The 21,577-nt window shown below is 36.0% G+C and overlaps 2 protein-coding genes and 2 non-coding genes across 5 annotated transcripts; all 4 read right to left on the reverse strand.

Annotated features, from left to right (window-relative positions):
* Nucleotides 1-116: 116 nt before the first annotated feature.
* On the reverse strand, nt 117-13,293 carry LOC149734981 (uncharacterized). The gene is made up of 21 exons (XM_089880233.1): nt 12,552-13,293; nt 12,163-12,334; nt 11,533-11,701; nt 10,960-11,313; nt 10,395-10,482; nt 9,724-9,899; nt 9,184-9,285; nt 8,832-8,904; nt 7,918-8,176; nt 7,170-7,263; nt 6,851-6,953; nt 6,090-6,551; nt 5,498-5,744; nt 4,765-4,908; nt 4,387-4,551; nt 3,867-4,027; nt 3,272-3,384; nt 2,643-2,804; nt 2,199-2,305; nt 1,414-1,617; nt 117-1,228 (listed from the first exon to the last, which is right to left on the reverse strand). The coding sequence occupies exons 1-21, from the start codon at nt 12,764-12,766 to the stop codon at nt 1,010-1,012; spliced, it is 3,789 nt and encodes a 1,262-aa protein (XP_089736359.1). The 5' UTR covers nt 12,767-13,293; the 3' UTR covers nt 117-1,009.
* Nucleotides 13,294-13,952: 659 nt separating this feature from the next.
* Nucleotides 13,953-21,439, reverse strand: LOC149734982 (2-Hydroxyacid oxidase 1-like). Of its 2 annotated transcripts, none has more exons than XM_089880287.1 (8): nt 20,989-21,439; nt 20,011-20,177; nt 19,397-19,517; nt 18,999-19,158; nt 18,065-18,165; nt 17,583-17,718; nt 17,201-17,359; nt 13,953-15,235 (listed from the first exon to the last, which is right to left on the reverse strand). In XM_089880287.1, exons 1-8 carry the CDS (start codon nt 21,114-21,116, stop codon nt 15,227-15,229), a joined length of 981 nt encoding a protein of 326 aa, XP_089736413.1. In that variant the 5' UTR covers nt 21,117-21,439; the 3' UTR covers nt 13,953-15,226. The 2 variants fall into 2 exon arrangements, with proteins under 2 accessions (XP_089736413.1, XP_089736412.1); XM_089880286.1 differs by lacking the exon at nt 13,953-15,235 and adding an exon at nt 16,460-16,916.
* Trnas-gcu (transfer RNA serine (anticodon GCU)) lies at nt 16,378-16,459 on the reverse strand. The gene has a single exon. It is a non-coding gene; the product is annotated as a tRNA-Ser (tRNA).
* Nucleotides 18,732-18,813, reverse strand: Trnas-gcu (transfer RNA serine (anticodon GCU)). Its single transcript has one exon. It is a non-coding gene; the product is annotated as a tRNA-Ser (tRNA).
* Nucleotides 21,440-21,577: the final 138 nt, after the last annotated feature.

Genomic DNA, 21,577 nt, shown 5'->3' on the forward strand with positions numbered 1-21,577 from the left:
CACATAGAACTGTTGTGGAGTTACTAGAAGGGGGTCTTTATACAACTATGAATGGTGTTTCATACACCCCATGCTCACTGTCAAGTTATACCATCATACCATAAAAAAAAGGAAACTAGTTTTTAAATTTGTTTTTTTTACGACGCAAAAATAAGAAACAAACCAATGGTAGTACGAATGGGGTGCACCAATGACTAAAAGCAAACCAAGTACCAAAAACAAGTAAATACAATCACACCTGCAACTCTGCAGGAAAAAAGCGATCAAGAAAAAACTAAACTAGTGTGCGATTTTCCGAAAAAAAATGGTTAAAGCACAGAAAATTGCGATCTGAAAAAAAACTAAATGAGTGTGCGATTTTTAACAAAAATGGGTAAACGCACAGAAAATTGCAACTATTATCATTAAGAATTTAAAAAGGTAACGAAAATACTACAGAACATTATGTTTGTATATGATTTGTAGAAAATAATAAAAGCACATTAGAAAGGTAAAGAATTAAAGAGTACCAGAATTAAGACAGAACCAAAAATGACAGAAGTGGAAAAAATCACTGAAAAGTTTTAATTTTACTGTGCAGAATTAAGACACGATTTTACGGTTGTGGGAAAAACACAATTTAAATAATGTGAATAAAAAAGGGCCTGCCTTTTTGAAAGATAGGTAAATGTATACGTGTGCGAAAAGGGTACAAAAAATCGACCATTTAATTAAAAAATGTTTCAAGCCATCTATCTTAAATTGAACAACAAAGCATATTTTATATATTCATTAAAATGTTCAAAATTTCAGAAGAAAATTAAAAAACTTTGTACATTTTAAAAATGAAATGATTTTTGTGATGGTACAATAAAATATTTACTGAAAAATATTTTGAGATGAATAAAATAACCTCAGTATTTCTTGATAATCTTTAAATGAATTTTTGTTTTACAATCATTTAGTTAAAATTTGACCATTACAAAAAAATAGATTCAACCAATAAAATAATGCTCTAAAAAATTAAGCATTACACAAAAGTGGGATCTTCGTAACAACCCCTTGGTACACTGGCTTGTGCGTGTCCGTCTTCATCGAAAAAGCGACGAAACGTAAACTCAAAAAAGGCGTGCTCTCCTGGCCCAAGTTTCAGAGTCCCATTGTTTAAAGTGGCTTCTTTGCCAACATTGAAAAAACTGTCTCCTCCAGGGGGTAGGTCAAAGTTGGATGTGTCTTCTGAAAACTTGATCTGAAATGAACAAAATATCATTACTTAGCATGTTTTTTGCAGTTTTATTGACTATATGAAAACCTTATATAAACGATGCAAAAAAGTATAACATCTTTATAGGAGTTATATATACTCAAAATAGAAAAGAGGTACAGGTACACAAATACACAAAAGACCTTACAAAAAAAGAAAACTTTTCTTACCTCTGGAATATAGGGTGCTTTCATTTGCCTCAATTTCTCCCAAGTAATCCCTGCGAAGAACTCGTGTCTCTTCACTTCTTCAGCCCCTCCCTTGCACCCGATCCTCTCACCCTGATCGCAACAAAACCTCCGGATGATATCCTCTGTTTGTGGAGCAAGTTGTGCATGATGGGGGATGCGGAGGCTCTTCTTGTAATTGATCACCTGAAAGGAGGAAGATGCAAGATCAGAATGCAACGAAAGGAATAAGCCTACATCCCAAATCCTAACTCTTCAGGATGTTAATTATTTACTAACAATGAAAATAACATCCCCGGTCATAAATTTAGGGGTGCCTACGGTAAAATGTTACCCCAACTTTTGAAACAAGTGAGACATGTCATGTTTTTAAGCCTAGAGCTTTACCCTGCTGTTAAGTCATTATACAAACAAGCAGAGCCAAAGTATATTGCATTTACCACATTAATCAATGAGGTTCCCTATGTTTGGCAACTGTGAGTGTAATTTTATTTTAACAATGCCACTCAAGATTTTCCCTGCTGTTAGGTGTCTATAAAAAAACAAGCAGAGCCAAAGTATATTGCATTCACCACATTAATCAATAAGGTTCCCTATGTTTGACAACTTTGAGTGTAATTTTAACAATGCCACCCTTTTACCAAAAATCGAAAATTGTTACGACCATGAAAATGATTAAGACACCAATAAGCAGTCTGAGAGCTGAGGTAATGGGTCAAATACGCCCATATAGAATAGAATATACAGGGACCAATGGGCTACCTTACCTTGAGTTGTGTTTCTGAAGGAGTATCGGAGTGAAACGGGGGGCTACCAACCACCATCTCATACAGGATGACCCCTACGCTCCACCAGTCACACATTTGGGTGTAACCTGGGTAAAAAGGGGTTGGGGTTATTTTTATAAATACTAGGGGTTTCAAACAAGTAAACCCTTCTGAATGCACCAAATGGGTAAAAGAATGAGCAAACTTGGATACCAAGTAAGAGCCCATATAATTAGTTGCATGTTTATAGGTATATAAACTTCAAGACTTTAAAGTTGGCAATTTTTGCAAAATTACTTTTCATATATCAAAAACAAAAGTTTACCAGTTGTTGTGCATGAAATTTTTATTGCTATTTTTTTATTATTAGATTGATATATTAGATTGCCACTTTATTATTTCCATTATTAGATTGAAGTACAGGTGGAAAAAATAAGAAATTACCTTCTCTTAACAAAACTTCCGGAGCTATATAGTTAGGAGTGCCAACAAGAGAGCGAGCCACATGACGATTGGCGTCACGCCAACGCCGCAGATCAAGTGGTTTTAACGGAACGTTCGACCATTCGTGGCTGAAATCCATACTGTCCTGTCGGGAGTGGCCGTCTGTGTTTGGGAGTATGGGGTTAAATTTGGGATAAAAAATGAAAACTGTCTTGTAATGGCTACTATTTATTTTACAAGACATTCACATGGAAAGCAGTAAATTAGGAAAAAACAAAACTGCTATGAACTAACAGAACTATCTTGCAATTCAATGAAAACAGACACAGTGACCCACACAACAGATAAAAACTGTCTGATCCGAACAAGACAAAAACAACAAATATAAAACAAACACAAACACAACAGAGTAGACGTTGGATCTGGCCTAAATACAAACATACTGACCGAAAACAAACTAAATAAAAAACACACAACCAAAACCTAAACAGAGCCCCCCAAAAAAAAACAAAAACATTAAACACCAAGACTGAAAAGCGACAAAAACTAAATAAAAAAAAAAGAACTAAAACCTAAACAGAGCCCCCCCGAAAAACATTAAACACAAACACTGGATTAAGTTAGCTTACCCTTTGTATAATACTTGGAATCATGGGTCCATCGAAAACCAGTGCAAAGACCAAAGTCAGTTAACTTTATATGACCATCTCTGTCTATCAGTATGTTATCTGGCTTAATGTCTCTGTTATAATTGTATAGGGTTATATATATTGTATATTATATGATAATGATATACAGAGCTATATGTATTATTATATGATAGATATAGACACTCAAAGTGGTCAAACATAGGAAACCTTATTGTCATTGATTAATGTGGTGAATGCAATATACATTGGCTCTGCTTGTTTGTATAGATATCAAACAGCAGGGTAAAAGTTATTTTAGGCTTTGAACATGGTGCCCCTGTTGCAAAAGTTGGGGTAACATTTCATTCACCCCATGTTTTACACATTATGTGGTAAAGTACGAGGTGTTAGGTGTAAATTTCACCCCATGTTTAAAGTACAGGTTGTTTGGTGTCAGTAACGCCCCATGTTTAAAGTACAGGATGTTGAGTGTAAATCCCACTCCAGGCTTTACACATTATGTGGTAACGTACGAGGTGTTAGGTGTAAATCCCACCCAATGTTTTACAAAAATATATCCGAATACACAACACACCTGTGTATAAATCCCATCTTATGCACGCTTTCCAATGCAAGCGTAAGCTCTGCTGTGTAAAATCTTGCAAGGGTTTGGTCAAAAATCTCCTTTTTAATGAGCAGACTCATGAGGTCACCACCAGGTATGTAATCCATTACAAAATATAAATTTTCCTTGTCCTAGGGGTGGAGGTAGAAGGTTTATTTACACAAACAAACATTTTAAAATAATCTAAACGGTTATAGAAATATACTTTTTAAACTGCAAAAAAAACAGAACTATAAAAATTATTATACTTGAACTTTCAGGACTGTGTGATGTTGGTAAATTACGTCGTACTACGGTGCTATGAGATACATAGATCACGGTAGTCGCATCCTCACAGGTAAAACACCCTTCTATTTAGGTAGATGAAACTACCTTGGTGCCTGAGTGTTGGGTAAGACCTTTTCGCTTTTTAAATCCTAGTTTCTCAACAAGGACCTCACCCATATAGAATAGAATGTAAAATGCGTTACTGCATTAATGAATATTATACCTGGAAAGTGTAATACAACTTCACTACCCAATCATTGTCAGCTTCAGATAGAATATCTCTTTCAGCTTTTACATGAGCAACCTGATTTCTTCTTAAAACATCTTTCTTTTTGAGAAACTTAATAGCATTCAATTTATCACTTGTTTTATTTCTTGCCAGCATGACCTGAAAGAATAAAAAACATAAATTGTAAATTGACACACATCAAAAAATAATACATGGTCTATCAAACGAAAGTTGTAGTTTAAAAAATCTATAAGAAAATAAAACCATAACAAAACCAAATTGAAAAACTTTATTTAAATAATTACCAAAATAACCAAAATAAATACATAACAAAAAAATAAACATAACAATTATTTTTCCTAAACCAATTACCTTTCCGAAAGCTCCCACTCCAATGCTTTTAATCATATCATACATTGATAAATCCATCTTGGCCCGCTTCAATCGGATGTAGTTCGATTCTTTTTTAAACAACATTTGTCGCATGCCTGTCTTCGTTTCTTCGGGAAGATTAAGCTGAAGAGGAAAAGATTTTTAAAAAATTATTAAATCAAATACCTGTGTATATAGTAGGATGGGGAAAGATGAGACACCGTTTTATTCCATTTTTCCACCCATTTGGTAGTAAACAAAAAAGATTCAAATAATATAAAAAAAATGTATCCTTACGACTCCTATAGACCGATGTAAATTGTTGAAAACACGATCAGGATATTTAGGTATAGTATGTGCTAAAGATGTCCCATCTTACCCCACTTTACTATATATATATATATATAGCCTATACTGGTTTAAAGTGTAACATTGGGTTGGAATAGGGGTTAGGGCTACTAGGCATAGGGGTATGTTCATAAGTTTGAGTAAAATTTTGGGTGGCATTGCTAAAATGTAGTTAAAACTTATAGTTGTTAAACATGGGAACCTAATTAATTAATGTAGTGACTGGTGAATAAGTATAAATAAAATTTTAGCCTCTTTGTTCGTATAAACATCTAACAGCAGGCTAAAAAAACCCAAGGACCTTTACACCCATGGATATAATCTCACTCATATAGTTAGAATAAGATTACATTAACCCCCACAATCTTTTTTTTACCAAACTTACACTGTTCATTTCCTTTTCAAGCTGCCACCTTCTGCTGGTCCTTGCTTTGTATCCTTTAATCACATTCTCTACATGTTGTTCCATGTAAAACTTGAATGCTTCTGGGGAATATTTCTTCATCCTCCTCGTCCTTGTGCTCATCACCTGCATCCCAGTGTCCTCCGGATTCGTCGTCTCCCATTCTTGCTCTGGCTCTTCCATGTTGTCTTCTTCGTCAAGGGAGGAATTCGAATCGGATGCAGTTTTACTAAAAAATGCAAATATTTAGTAATATATTGTAAATATTTTAGTACTATTTACTTAAAAATGTACATACTATAGTAATATGCCAAACATATATGGATAAGTAAATAGGTTTTGTGGTAAAATATGTAAATTTCAATATACCAACATCCCGTCTGCCATATGGCATCGTATAATAACTTGTTTCATAATAAAATTTAAATTGTTTTTTTTTACCAAAAAAGCTGATTTTTTTTAGAGTTAGAAAACCAGATTCTTTATTTATATATACATAAGCACAAATTTTCAGGGACATTAGTATTACATACATTTTTACGGGACAAAAACACATACAACACATATTACTTACTTGTTTGTCTTATGTTTTTCCGAAGACCTTTTAAAACTTCTCCTTACAGGTACAGGTGACATTCTAATTGATTTTTCTTCCATAGTATCGTCCTTATATAGCGGGGGTGGCTCAGAAGTATCAGGCGTCCCTTTACAACCAGCTATTGTCATTTGTTTCGGACACGGAGCTGCAGAATACGATCCTGAATGTCTTTTATTGCTGTTGCCTGTCACGCGTGCGGCACGAACCGCTGACTCAACTCGTTCTTTCGGGTGACGTAAAACTGCGACGCTGCGATTTTCGGAACCGTTTTCGACCGCGTTAAGGTAATTGTTTGCCACCGTGGGCGTGGGACTGGGTTTTCCGCCCCGAGGACCAGTGTTCGATTTACGTGCGGCTGTTATGTCCACTTTCATCTGTCTGGGGTTGTGTTGTGGGTTGGATGGGGTGGGGGTTTGGGCAGTGTAAGCTGGTGGGTCCCTGGGTGAAATATTGCAAATATTAATATAGGTCATGGACTCATGGTCTTTTAAAATTTAGTCAATTTTGGGTTCGCATTGTAAAAATAAAGTTACACGCATAGTTGTCAAATATAGGGAACCTCATTGATTAATGTGGCATAAGCATTGTACGTGTATCATAATAAAAATGCTTCAATTTGTTTTGTACCTACGTTTTCCTATGTTTGTTAATGTAGAGACATATTAGCATGTAAAAAAACACACCATTCTGGAGTATTACATACTTATTTGACATAAGTTTTAAAGTGGAAATCTCACCTTTTATTAGAGTAGGCAGGTGATGGGGTTTGTTGTTTGTAATTGCTTTTACTTTGCATGGAATAAGGAGGGCTTGCATGGCCATGTATTTGACCATATGCATCTGTTGAGGAAATGTTAATTGGTTTAATTACTGCTTATAATACAACTATACATGAAAAATACACAGCGAAAGTTATACATATGCTCTTAGGGCGAGCAGAAGGTATATGAAACAAAACAACTGTGTTATAACGCCTCCCCATGCGAGGAAAAATAAGTTCTATATTGATTAATCTAAATAAACTGTATAAAAGCAGTAATGAATCAAAGTACATACCAATGTTCTGTTCCTGTCCAGTTATATGCTGCTGATGTTTCTGTTTTGCATTTGGATTCACATTTTGTGGTGAATGCAGTATTTGACGGGATTTCTAAAAAAAGTTAAAAAAATTTAGAAAAAATGCTTGAAATTGGGGAATATTAGGTTAAACAGTGCGTTTTCATTGCATTTTATTCAGTAACTGTATATAAGTGGTGAAGGATTGATATTGTAGAGAGACATGTATTTATAGTGTCCGCTTTATTAACTCAATCATGAAGTCTAGACATCGAGGGCATATATGGGAACCTAATGTATAAACCAGACATATGGAATACCACATGTAATATGTGAATGTTAAGTGACCACATAAAAGTGCAGACACAATTAAAATAGAAAGAAATTAAACAAATAAATGTAAGAATTACATTTAACAGCAAAAGCATAGTAACTGTCCAATAATTTAATGCAATATATATATATGTATATTATATCTGGTATACTATATATATATCACTATCGGTGTATAACAGATTATGACAACTTGGCCAATTGGCCCAAACTTCACTAATAACATATTGTTTATTGATATATGTACAAGCATTTAATAATTATTATTTAAATTCAATATTTTTCAAAATCTAACCTAAAATAAGTATATGAATATATTGGTATATGTAAGTGTATGTATTTTAACTGTGTAAGAGGTTTTTTCGGCGTTTGTGTTCTAATTCGAAAAGCGGATATTGAATTAAACATTACTTACATTAGTCTGCGCATAATGCTGGTGAGCCATGTAATCTGATTTATCAGAAGATGAAACAACAGAACTCCCTGGGCTTCCCGAGTCCGAGGGTGGGGGTAAATACTGGGTTCGCTGGATAGCGGGGGCTTCGTCATGGTGGGTACGTGGGTAACCCTCAGGGCAGATATACATGGGGTTAGAAGGGTACTCGTAAGTATGGGGCTGAATGTTACCCATAAGAGCGCTGTTGATTGCTGAGTTTGGTGAATTGGTACACCTTCTGTTAGGAAATTATAGGTTTAATAATTTTAATAGATTATACTTGTAGAATAGGTACAGGAACTGTTCTATTTTTGGGTACGCTATGAGACCTGAGATTTATTATTGTATTCTAGGTCATACAGCAAGGTGCACCAGGGTGCCTAAGATTTAGGCCAGAGTTGCACTGTTACTCAGACAATTAGGTTTCTACAATCCATTAATGGCTTGCCCCAGGACCCATACGCCAGAATTACCAATAAGTATGGACAAAAAAACACACCAAAAACTGTCCGAAACGACAATACACCTATAAACTTATAGAATTAAATGGTCCAGTATTACAAAATAATATATATATATATATTTAAAATTTAAATAGATTAAACACACAGTGTAACTAGACCTGAAATATAGGCCAGAGTTTGCAATTTGCATGTTACCCCAACATTGTACATGTACATTCTATTTTATTTATTTTTTGGAGTCCCACAGGGTGCATGCCAAGGGACTTAAGATTTGTATTTATATAAACAAAAAATTACATTAAAAATCCAAAACGGTCCAAAACGACAACACACTTATAAACTTATAGGATTAACTGGTCTAGCATTACAAGTGGCAGTATTAGGAGAGCCAGGATCTGAACAAGGTAATACAGGAAGTAATTAACTCACTGTTGTGTTGTATAGGAAGTGGTGTCTGAATATATTGGCTCGGTACTCGTGTAACTTGGGCTGTTTGCTGTGCCTGGAATATAATGTTGTTTAAAACATTAAAAACAATATATATATATATATATATATATTGAACAAATGTTGAGGACTGTTTTGGTAATCTCAGTCAATTTTAAGCTGTTGTTAATCTCAGTAAAATTGCATAAAAGTTTTTGCATAAAATAGTTTAAAATTTTAGGCAGCAAACATAGAATTGTGATGAAAAATCAGCAAATAGAGAAAATGTAAAAATAAGTTCGTTAATTTTGTAGATTTTACTGGGGTAATAAAACAAGATAAAATATAAACTTACAAGGTTGGCTGTTTTGTATTTTCTTATATTGTTGTGCAACTGTATAGCTGGGTGGGGGTCTTGTGTTTTGACTTGGGTAGAAAGGACTACTTGTACAAGAACCTGAAAAATATTGATGTTCTGACTGTTGTTGAAAAAGAGAAATGCACAATGGGACAATTAGCCGGGTTTAGAAGCCACGTTTTTATCTGAAACTTTCACTTAGTTTTTACCAGTAATAGTCTGTTTTATTGACTGTTTTTTTTTTTTTTTTTTGCTTTAATTTGCCATGGTTTTAGACTTTTAGTTTAACATGGACAAAGCATGCGGACAAATATTTTCAGTAAAATTCCCATGGTTTGATCATATTCCATATAAAAGCATCTCATTTGATCTAAATACTTTCATCTGATAATGTTTTTTTTTATTAAAACTCACTTTTAATGATACACACCATGGGGCATGGCATTTCAAAAGCCATCAAAATGTGCCAAAACCATTTTTCAACCATAGATTTGTTTATATAAAACTTCCATACAGTCAATTTTTACAAAAGCTTACTTTTTATGATTGGTTGGTGCGGGTTTGTGTTGGGCATAGACATCATATCCTTCCCACCACTAGTAGTCAGTATAGAGCCAGGTGAAGTTCCCGGTGACATGAGTTGTATCATGTGTTGTACATGACCCTGTTTGACCCCAGTGTCACCGGATGATTCGTCCGGGACTAAACATGGCCTGATAAAACATAGATATCATAGTAAACAATAGTTGCATTTGCAAAATACACGAAACAGAGCTAAAAAAATATGAAAAAATTACATTTTTACATTTTTTTTACATTCAGCATGGACCAAACGTGACCTGGTGAAACATAGACATCATATTAACCTCCTTCTCTACGCTCTACTGTTGTTACAGCCGGGTGAAACGGAATATAAACATAGATATCATATTAAACAACAGTTGCATTTGCAAAATACACGAAACAGAGCTAAATAAATATGATGAAATTACATTTTTTTTAACAGAATAGCTGTTCATTTAAATAAAACAGCTCCTATTCTGCACAAAACATACATAAAATAATTGAATAGACAAAGTACAACTATTGCAGATATCTTTAAAGATCATTTTCTATAGGTAGGTAAAACAAAAGCATAAAATCTTTGTAAACCTTATTCAATGCAGTAAGTATAAACAATTTAAACAAAAGTGTAAAATATTTATTACCTGTCGTGAGCAGTTTGGTAATTACCGGTAAGTAATTGCTCTCTTAGTACAGCATCCCTGGAGACCGCTTGGTAACTTGGTGATTGACCTAATATATTAATCGATGTATTATGTCCTTAATGGGTTTATTGGGACATTTATTGCCACAAGTCCCATGGGTGGGCTTGTTAACATAACAGTGTGTGTAAATGAGAGTAAAAAGGATATTTAATACAGTGTTGTTAGTGTGTAAATATAGAAGCTTTTAGTGGTTTTGTATGGAATTTTTGGGGTTTGTAAGTTATCTTATATGTATTTTGACAATATGTTGTAATAAAGATAAAACGATACTGGCTGCATTATGTTATGGCACCAAACGTTGGGTGGCATGGTAGGTAGACTGGTAGGCATACAGTATAATTTTACGCATTATATTATTAAGTAAACAAACAACCAATGAGGTAAAATTTGTTTCAAAGAATTGTGTGTCCACCTTTTCCTGCCTTCTCTGTGTTTATATAAGTTTGGTAAAAACGGTAGGGAAGTATAAGTGAAGCTTTGAAATAGTTTATTTCTAAATATTTACCTTGCAAACCTGCATCAGAGCTCTGTGGAGAGAACGAACCGCTGTTTCTGTTTGAAGTAGTGATACAGCTTGGGTATAGAGGTGGGGAAGTTGTGGGTAATTTTCGTTGCTCATAACCTGGGTTTTCGACTTGAAACTGTCGTGCGAATTGGTTGTAGTTTTGGTCTATGTAAATTGCTTGTTTCTGGTTGCTTTTTGTGCTCTCGTATGGTGGTATGCCAGAGAGAAGTCTCACAGAGTTGGGGCCTGATAGTGGTGGACTGTCCGCTCTGCTGCTTGCACCATCAGGGCTACCACGCTGCGGCAAACTGTTGACTGATTCTATGGACCCATAATGACCACGAGGCCTCATGTCTGTGGAAAAAGTTTATGGTCAAGAAAACTGTTATGCCAATAAAAAAAAAAATAGTAGCTTGTACATTAGCAGTATCAACAAACTTTAAAATAGAGGTGGCATCATTTGTTTTAGCACCAAATTTAAATAAGAACTTTACTCTGCTATAAAGTGTAGGTGTCTATACAAACAAGCATAGGCAACACCACGCATAAAATAAAAACATTTACCAACATTACCTTGTGGTATAACGGGCAGATAAGCATTCTGTGCACGCTGTGCTGCAGCAGCTTGAACACGAAGCATGTGTTCCTGTTGTATTTTCTTGGACAGTAACCTGGATATTGTTTCTCTGGCAGCTTCAATGCTCCGGCCATGTGTGTCACGGACCGCTTGTTCAGCTGTGCCCTGGATAATGACATCACAATGTTGAATTATGTCGAAGGTAATAGTAAACAGATGTTAGCATAGGCGCCCACCAAACATGAGTATGCATGGAATAGGTTTTTATATCCTTCACTACTGGCCTACTGGGTACATATGCTGTGCCCTGGATAATGACATCATACTGTTGAATTATGTCGACAGCAATGGACTTTGTTTTTAGTAAACAGATGTTAGTATCAGAGTAAAATCTTTTAAAATTTTAAATTTCACCAACACACCAAAAATTCAGTGTAAAAATACTGCGGATTTTACAACATTCATAATTAGTCTTAGACTATTGCTGCAAAATACATTGAAATTGCAAGAGATTAACTATGGCAGAAATATAACCTACTTTACTAGTATAACATGCAGGTGCGCTAAAAATACCAGAAATTATATTAATTAACCATGTAACAATTATATATATGGCATAAAAATACCTGATCCACATTCATTTCCGTCATCAAATCAATCACGTATTGCTGTTGAACCGGATTCATGTCTTTAGACACAAGGTTGTTGAGATCATTTCGAATTTGCCGCATTTTTTGCTCATTTTGACCTTTTGTTAACTGCCGTTTCACCAATAATGGGACAGCTGGCTGTCTTGTACTAAAAACAAATGCTGTTTAAATATTTATGTAAAACATGAATGTGAAATTTATAACAGTAGTTAACAAGTTTATACATGTACACCCACAATAGTAATAGCATTGAACCTTTTTTTAACAATTTATTTTTGCCAGATTTTCATCTAAAATAACTCGTTTTGTGTAATACATTTTTTTCATACTGGGATCTAAATACATCAGAAAACAGATAAAATTACCTTCCGACTGCTATAGCAACATCCGATGTTTCAGAATCTGTGAGACTATGACGTTTTGGTCTTTTATCCTTGGTAAGCGAAACATCTTTGAACTTTTTTATCAGATCATAATTTTTCCACCCTGGGTGCTGTTGGGCGTTTGGGAACGAAACCGGACGAGGTGATCTTCCTCTGGAGGAAGAATCACTTGCAGAAGAGTCTCCTCTTCTCAGCATCTTTTACACCGCTCCAAACCTTCTTTTGTAAAATTATTCCGGTTTCCAGAGGTGACTGTTATAGTCCGGTAGAATAATTTGATATATAGACGAATGTGACTGTCAGGGAGTTTTAACTAGTGAAGATCAAAGCCTTAGTACCTATATGCTTGTTAAAACAAAACAATTTAAATAAAAATGTTTTCGTAGATAATGTTAATCTGCCATATAAACACTATAACTTATTACGGCTTTCAGTTCTGGTATATCTTTATATTATTCCGGCTTTACAGGCACTCTTGGTAAAAGATAACATCTGTACTTCCAAATAAACAACATTTTGTTGACAAACAACGTAAAATTTAACATTCTATATCTATTCAGTTCTTGTACCCGTTTTCGGTATTTTTTCACATAAACTGTAAAACAGCCCACTACCAAATATGCAGTCGCTGCACTTTGCCTTTTGTTCATCAGCAAACCAATAATAAATCGAAAACTCGATTGTAAATAGCCATAAAACGACAACAAAGTAAAAACAAACACATAACGATTCAACGAAAGAATGCCAACAACGTTAGAAAGAAAACTCGCGAGCGCCGCAAGTAATCGAGCAAATCGATAAAAATTCCGTCCGACGACGCTTTCTGAAATCGTTTTTCGCTCGGAGTTGCAAAATAATTGACGCAATCAAATCATTTATATGCTTCGCTTGTTTATACTCAGTATCAAGTTATGACCTAAATAGGTTGAATGGTGCTCTCGTGTAACATAATTTATAAGACAATATTTACAATAGTGGGATTTCCACAAAGTTTTAACTGGCGCAATTCGAGCTAATTTAATCCCGTTTAAATCGAACGATAGCGAGACCGTGCGACCGATTAGGCATTTAGAGCCCGTTCCGTGTTCTAAAACAACATGCTATTGTCTTTGGCATTTCGTTTGTTACGCAATAACAATGAACAATGAAAAACGCGCGAGGAATTTCAAGGGCGCTTTGAATATTGTCAACAGCCATTTATCACTGCCACTTATGTTTATATTGGTGATATTTTTCTGGCATAAATAACACATTCTTTCTGGTGAACACACAAACACAATGTTATTTCAGTTACCACAAGCAATAAGCCGTACACTGTCTTACTACGCCACATTATTTAGATTTTCTCGTGAAGTATTTTTGTTTACAGAAGATGTATTGTTAACAGCAATACCAGCAAAGCATTCGACTGCAAATGCATTTAAACATACAGTAGGGTGGGGGAAGATGGAGCACCTTTTCATTCCATATTCTCGTCCCATTTAGTTGTAAACAAAGAATTATAAACCCGTATCCCCACGACTCCCATAAACCGTTTTTAATTGTGTAAAACACGACCAGGATACTTGGATATTGGGTGCTAAAGGTGTCCCATCCTCCCCACCCCACTATAGGCTATAAATTACAATTGAAAAATACTTACCTAACCATAATAATCGATCGGCTACTGCGTATGTCCTAACGACTCTAAACTAGCGTTGTTACTTGGTAGATTTAAAATATGATTCGGAAATATGGGATATTATGTGCGAACGGTCTTAACCCACAGAACTACACCTCTTCTGAACATACATGGTCCAAAAGTGTTGTTTATGTATTTCGGCGGCGCCAGACTCTGTTCAAATTAACCTTCACTGAGAAACTGCCATCCATGACACTTGAAACACAATTGAATCTGTGTATGACATTCTGACACTGTACATGTCTATTCAGCATATAGGTTCACCTGAGATCGAGTATTGTTCAATCTGTCTGGCTTGCTCGAAGAAAAGTCTCGTATTACTATTGGCAAAGGTGCTCGGTTGAGAACACTGCTAATATTACTTCGAATGCTGGTGTAAGGTTACGATAGAACCAAAGCAATTGTAAGGCGCAGAGTTAATTTCTAATTACTCTATTGCCGACTAAAGATTCAGTGTTTTCTTTATATCAACAACGAGACACAATCTTGCTGAAAACAATCTAACCAACCACACGAAGTCTAGACTCCTAAAACCCATACATTCAAATCTGCCAATTACAAATGGTTTGCAGTATACAGACTTAATGTTGCATTAGACATTATGACATCAAAACAATAGCTTAAAAATCTGATATCCAATAAGACTTATACATACGAAACATAGTTTTACTCTTGTGAAAAAGTTTTTAATTGGGACCGCTTATTAAGTTAAGTTTCTTTGTAAGTTCGAATCAACTGAGCGTAAACTCATTCGCCTTTGGTAAAACATGAAACAACTGTATAACGAAAAGAGGACCTTTATAAAACAACAATTATTTAAACGGTAATAGCATACCAACTAAGCTGTATAGTCTATCTCTAGAGAGGAACATCTGCTATACTCCGTTGCACCACACGATGAGTAAAAATATCGGGAAAATATTTTCAGTGTTTTCCAAAGATTGCGAAACGTTCCCTTTCTAAAAACGCTTTCGTATTATGTAACCTGAGAGAAAAACACAATAACTGACATTTCATATAACACACCTACACCTGCTGGACAGTGGGTTTAAGTTACATATAGACATGATATTTAATACCTACAGTCTGGAACCTGTGCTTTTGAGCGACAAATATAAAACGAACTTTGACCTGGAAGGAAACTAAAAAGTTTGTTAAAAAAACAACAGCTATTACAACATTAGTGGATTTTCAAAACGCCTTGAGTATTCAATTGAAACATTACACAACTTAAATAGATTCGCGGATTTTGGGGCCCAGGGAAGATGGGACACCTTTTCATTTAAAACAGTATCCTCATGACTGCCATTGACCGTTTTTAATTATTTAAAACACGATTAGGATATTTGAACATTATGTGCTCAAGGTGTCCCGTCTTTCCCCATTCTACCAAGTTTGCGGAATTCAGTTGACTATTAAACCGTACAACTGCAACTTTTACAAATTCCCGCACCTATAATATTTGAATTAGAACCATTAATACGTATACGACATACGACTTGCATACAAATATGGACAAGAGTAAACAAAACCCGCATTAAAACCGGCCATAATAAATAAATACACGCATCTTCAAGTTAAAAATGAAGCTGTCTTACTGGCACAGTCATACACACAAACCCATACAAACTGAACGAAAGATGGTTCAAATTCGAAGCCATTAATAACTGGTAGGGAGTTTCCTTAGTGAGTCAAATAATAACACAAGGTGAGTCATACTTGTACCTATAAAGTGTCCGTTGTGTAAGCGGGAGTTACAAGTGAAACAAAAGGTCTATGGTGCGTCATACCAGCTTACAGCGTGGCCACTTATAAAGTACCGACCAAAATGTATGTAAACCTAATTACGGCACTTTGTAAAGCGAGATTTCTCGTTGTAAAAGTTGTTTCATCCTTGCGACATCAAATAAAAACAATAACAAAAGAGAGTAAATAACCGTACGGAGTGTTTTTTTAGAGATCAATTAAATTAAGGTGTTGACAAAGAGTTTGGAGAAATGTTAATAGTTTAGAGTTCGTTACGGTTCCGATTATAAATATAGCCATGGATATTGTAAAAATGGAGATGCCGGGGATCGAACCCGGGGCCTCACACATGCAAAGCGTGCGCTCTACCACATCCCCAACCGACGAGGATGGGATTCGAACCCACGCGTGCAGAGCACAATGGATTAGCAGTCCATCGCCTTAACCACTCGGCCACCTCGTCGTACGAATATGAATAAATAAATGAAGGCGAGTACGACCGCAACCGCATTACACTACACATTTAAAATAAATTAAAAATTAAATCTTTCTTTGAATACAGTAACAAAAATTTGATTAGTTAAAAGTTAAAACAGCGAAGAAGGGAATTACCAGCAAAACAGTTGTTTAAATGTTAAACATGCTCTGGGTAAAATCGTTAAACATGCTCTGGGTAAAAGAGGCAAAGTTTAAATAAAAGCGGGGTTGCTAAACCTGATTATTTTTGGAAAATTTATATTAAAATGGAACCGAAATATGGTAAAGGTTTATAGTCTTGGACTGCTTATAGTATTCGATACATTGCACCGTTGTACATTTGCTCGCGTGATGTTATTTAATCGTGATAACCCGTTCCGCATCATGGCAGTAGAGAGCCCATCTTTGTACGTTTGTAGAACCGTTTCAACGCCCGCTTGGCCCTATGTTATGTTAGACCAATTTAAACGTGGACTTGGCCCAATACCCAAAGACAGATGACCCAATAATCAAGCATCCACACCTAGCTCCAAGTATATCAAAACATATAGTGGTGTGGGGGAAGATGGGACAACTTTCATTCTAGTTGGTAGTAAACAAGAACATTCAAAGAATTATAAAACCGTGACCTCACGACTTCCATAGACCGTTGTGAATTGTTTAAAACACTTTCAGGATATTTGGATATAACTTGCTAAAGATGTCCCAACTCTACTATATCACGTACCTTCCAAACCAGTCCCCACAGCATTGGCCTTCCAAAGAAAACGACATCGGCTCCCACAGCAATCGATTTCAATACGTCATCACCGCTCCTCACGCCACCGTCCACAAATATAACTAACCTTCCTTTGACAGCATCCACTATCTCAGGGAGTGCATCTATCTGAAAAGAAGATCCAAGTGTTGACAGCGGGCTACACCGATTCAAGTTTGGAATTCTAATATGGTTAAAAGAATGTAATTTATTTATCCTCGCACGGCGGGGCAGCGACAGTCGTTATAACACTGGTGTTCTGTTTCGTACACCTCGCATCACACGATTTTAAAAATAAATTATATTAAAAACATAATATCATGAGGTCATAGGTTCGTGACGTCACTAATACCGGTGCAGGTGTCTCATCCAACTGCCTTCCCCCGTGTGTGGATACCATGATGCCGTCCACGTCATAATCAAGAGCCTTTATTGCGTCATCAGCACGTAATACTCCCTTCAGTATAATAGGTAAGTCAGTGATTGACCTAAATGATAATCACGTTGTATAATAGTAGGTTAGATGAAATGAATTGGGTTTTCATTCTCTTTTATCGTCCCATTTGGGAGTAAACAAAGAATATTAATGGAATTATAAAACCATGTCTTTACGACTCCAAAATAGCATTGTTAATTGTTAAAGGAATAGATGTGAACCATGGTACATTATGTGCGGTATCCATTTTACCCTATAGTATTATAAAACGCCATGGGCGCCTCTTTTAAAATGCTGTGCATACATCCAAGATACCACAATTTTATCATTTTTGTTTTACAGAAAAAATCTAAGCCCTTTGGCTGCTATACTTTAAAAAAGTAAAAGCAAAATCCAACCTCAGCCATTTAATGTCGTCCCACGTAAGACTGGGGTCTTTAATCTCGTACCCGATGCCTTGTCGTCTTTTATCAACGTCCAAACCAACGCTTGCAAGTAACTAAAGAAATTCACAACAACTACTTGTAAAGTGCTCACTTTAATACTTATAGTGGGGTGGGGGACGATGGGACAACTTTACACATAATTTTTAAATAGCCTGATCGTGTTTTGAAAAATCAACAACGGTCTGTGGAAGTCGTAAGGAAACGGTTTCATAATTCTTTGAATGTTCTTTGTTTACTACCAAATGGAAAGAGAAAACAAAATGAAAAGGTGTCCCATCTTCCCCCACCCTACTATATATCATTTATTTGGTTCGATGGTTTAGCAACCATGCTTTGGCGCCTTCATCAGCGCTTTTCGGACACCTTTATAGTTTTGACTTCGTGTGTATAACGGCTGTCATTTTACTATTAATTTCCTTCTCTTCATGGTTTTAAAGAATTTGTTGTTTGTTATGACATTCGAAGAGAAAAAATAAAGTTGTGTTATATGCTAACTGCTATGTTCGATAATTCACATACGCTTGTTCATTTACTAAAAGGAAAAATGGAGATGCCGGGGATTGAATCCGGGGCCTCACACATGAAAAGCGTGCGCTCTACCACTGAGCTACATCCCAAACGACGAGGATGGGATTCGAACCCACGCGTGCAGAGCACAACGGATTAGCAGTCCATCGCCTTAACCACTCGGCCACCTCGTCGTACAATTATTACCTGTATATTTCAATCACCAACACTAAAATAGTTTTATTTGAGCAATGACTGCGTGCATGTAGAACCTGCTTCATAAAATGCACGGACATTAACACTCTATAGACTCAGGTGTTCTGTTTTATACACCTTATGTTAGCTCACAAGTTACCACGTGTTACTTTGTAATTTTTACCTTTTTTTCCTCGCTTCCAAAGTTGCCCGACTGATACTCATTTCCCAATGGTGTTCTCATAGTAGAGTATCTGATACCACGCACTTGACCATCGATTGTAACAACAATTGCCTTGAACCCGGCACGTTCTGCTCGTTGAACTAAAGCTTCAGAAACCTCTCTAGAAAACAAACAAAAAATTCTGACGCCAAGGTTCAGTTACAAGTAATCGCCACAAATGAATTACAATATTTAATAACGAATACTATAACTTTAAACACAGTCATTATAACACAGGTGTTCTGTTTCACATAGCTCGTATAACCGCTTCAGAAATACTGGTGTTCTGTAACCGACACCTCGTATACCTGGAAATGAATTACAATACTTTATACCAGTTAATATAACTTTAAACTTACCTGGACAAGTAAACGTAAAGTTGTAGCATCTTTATACACCCCGGTGCAGCTTGTTGAATTTCTTCGATGCTTTTCGAGCTGTGGGAGCTTAGGATGGCACAAGCGCCGAAAATCTCCGCAGCTAAAACATATATAAGAACATTTAAATTTCACTTGTTTGTTTTTTTAATTAGACAACCCGTAAGAGACCATTGGGTTGGAGAACCGACGTCGCGAGTACGTCGTCGTTAAGTTTTTTTCCAAAGACACATACGCCAACATTAGTAGCGCGTTTGAGCCTTATTTGAACCATCTGTAAACTCTAGGGCGTATATAGTGTAGAGGAAGCAGGTGAACCACTTTGCCACGGCGTCCGATAAGAAATTTCGTACAAGTTTTTTGCAAAACGAACCACATTAGAGAAAATCTTTACATTAGAGAAAATACGCACAAAACATTTGACTACGACAGTACTTTTCCATGGCGCTGGTCAAAATTAACGTGGTACATGCAAAATGGCCGAAAAAAAATTCTGACGCGAAGGTTCAGTCACGAAAATTCTCCACAAAGTTACATACGTGGTAATTCGTAAGCGGGCACGAAAATGGGCCATAACAAAACATACATCATAATACCTTTAGTTGTAGCTAACTCAGCGTCCTTATGACCAGCACCCATAAGACCAACAGGGGAAAAACCGAAAGGGAGTTCTAGATCCAGGGAAATCCCCCGTTTCGGGAACTCAATTCGAGTACGAAAATCACATGTTTGAGTTGGGAAACCAGATGGAACTAACTTGTACCTAGAAATATATCCGGAATGGGTTAAAAAATAACGGATTATAGTAAGGGGCACATTTAACATAATATCAAAATATCATAATCTTGTTTTAAACAATTAGCAACGATCTATGGGAGTCGCGAAGATATAGTTTTATAGTTGTTCGAATATTTTTTGTTTACTATCAAATTGGACGAGAAAATAGAACGAAACGGTGTCCCATATTCCCCCACACTACTGTATAATAAGAGTGTCAAATGAATGTAATTGTTCATCGCGACGGGGCAAAGATAGTCGTTATATCACGGGTGTCCTGTTTTATTACGAGTTACAACTTCTCTAACTGTGTGGGTGATTACTTTTAATACATATACGCACATTTTATGACAGCGTCGGGTTTCGAACCCCAGAACCTATGCTTTGCTATGTCATAAAAGAGGAACCGTGTGCAAATATTCACCTAATTGGTAACTGATTAACAAGCACTTATAGCAGAACGTACTCTGGCTTTATTACGTATTAATTCCCATGGCGCGCCGTCATACCTCAACAACGTATATAGAATACAAACTTGTGCACACAGTTGTATTGCCGCTAAATGTCCAACCCAGCGTGTATCAAATAAGCATAACATCCGTTTCGGCTCATGCACTTTATCGTTCAATTTGGTTGTAAACAAAGTATATAACCGTATCCTCACGACTCTAAATGCGCTTGTTAACTGTTAAATACATGATTAGCAAATATACGATTTTATGTGCTCATGATATTCATTTTACCCTACAGTACTCTATGACATTACAACATTTAATGATTAGTTTAAAGTTCTTTACCTTTGGTAAGCTTGAATTGAGTCGCGTAGAGTGTTTTCGTCATAAGAGCCTTGGCTGAAGAACGCATACACCGATTGTGGTAATGTCTTTTTGCTGTACTTTTCTAAATATTTAATAAAATCCGCCATTTTGTAACAGTTATATATGCAAGCATACAATGCGTATTTACACTTTGTCAAACTATACCCAAGTAAGAGTATTGCTTTAGTATGTTTACCCTTTGTTAACAAAACACGTAACTCGTCTGTTATGGTCTGATGGTTCTGCAGTATTGGCACTGCTTCAAGACATTACATAAGGACATCAAAACATAACTGCATATGAGCAAAACTAAAGCTTCAACATTATACAGTAAGTATACAGAGTACAAAAACGTTCCTGCCTATAAACAAACTGCTGATTCTACGTACACAGTTTATCACAGTTCGCGTTGACGCTTTAAAACTATTACGTTCCGGCTGCAACCTCGAATTACACTGCAAGCAAGGACAACGAAGGAAAAAAGGCAAATACTTCTTGCAAGCGTCTTACTCGCGACGTCGGTGATTATTGATTGCGCAATAACGCGTGTTTGATTTGCTGCTGGTGA

This window comes from Ciona robusta, chromosome 6 (assembly GCF_009617815.1).
Source record: "Ciona robusta chromosome 6, ASM961781v2".
Lineage (NCBI taxonomy): Eukaryota > Metazoa > Chordata > Ascidiacea > Phlebobranchia > Cionidae > Ciona > Ciona robusta.

Bases quoted from the DNA above. Each gene is read 5' to 3' on its own strand.
- LOC149734981 (XM_089880233.1), bottom strand. From the start codon at position 12,766: ATGCTGAGAAGAGGAGACTCTTCTGCAAGTGATTCTTCCTCCAGAGGA. The intron at 4,909-5,497 runs GTAAGTTTGGTA...TTTCCTCTTCAG, and splicing joins TTGAAAAGGAAATGAACAGT to CTTAATCTTCCCGAAGAAAC. The intron at 2,805-3,271 runs GTAAGCTAACTT...TCCCAAACACAG, and splicing joins TTCCAAGTATTATACAAAGG to ACGGCCACTCCCGACAGGAC.
- LOC149734982 (XM_089880286.1), bottom strand. From the start codon at position 21,116: ATGGCGGATTTTATTAAATATTTAGAAAAGTACAGCAAAAAGACATTA. The intron at 20,178-20,988 runs GTAAAGAACTTT...ATATATTTCTAG, and splicing joins TCAATTCAAGCTTACCAAAG to GTACAAGTTAGTTCCATCTG. The intron at 19,159-19,396 runs GTAAGTTTAAAG...TTTGTTTTCTAG, and splicing joins CTTTACGTTTACTTGTCCAG to AGAGGTTTCTGAAGCTTTAG.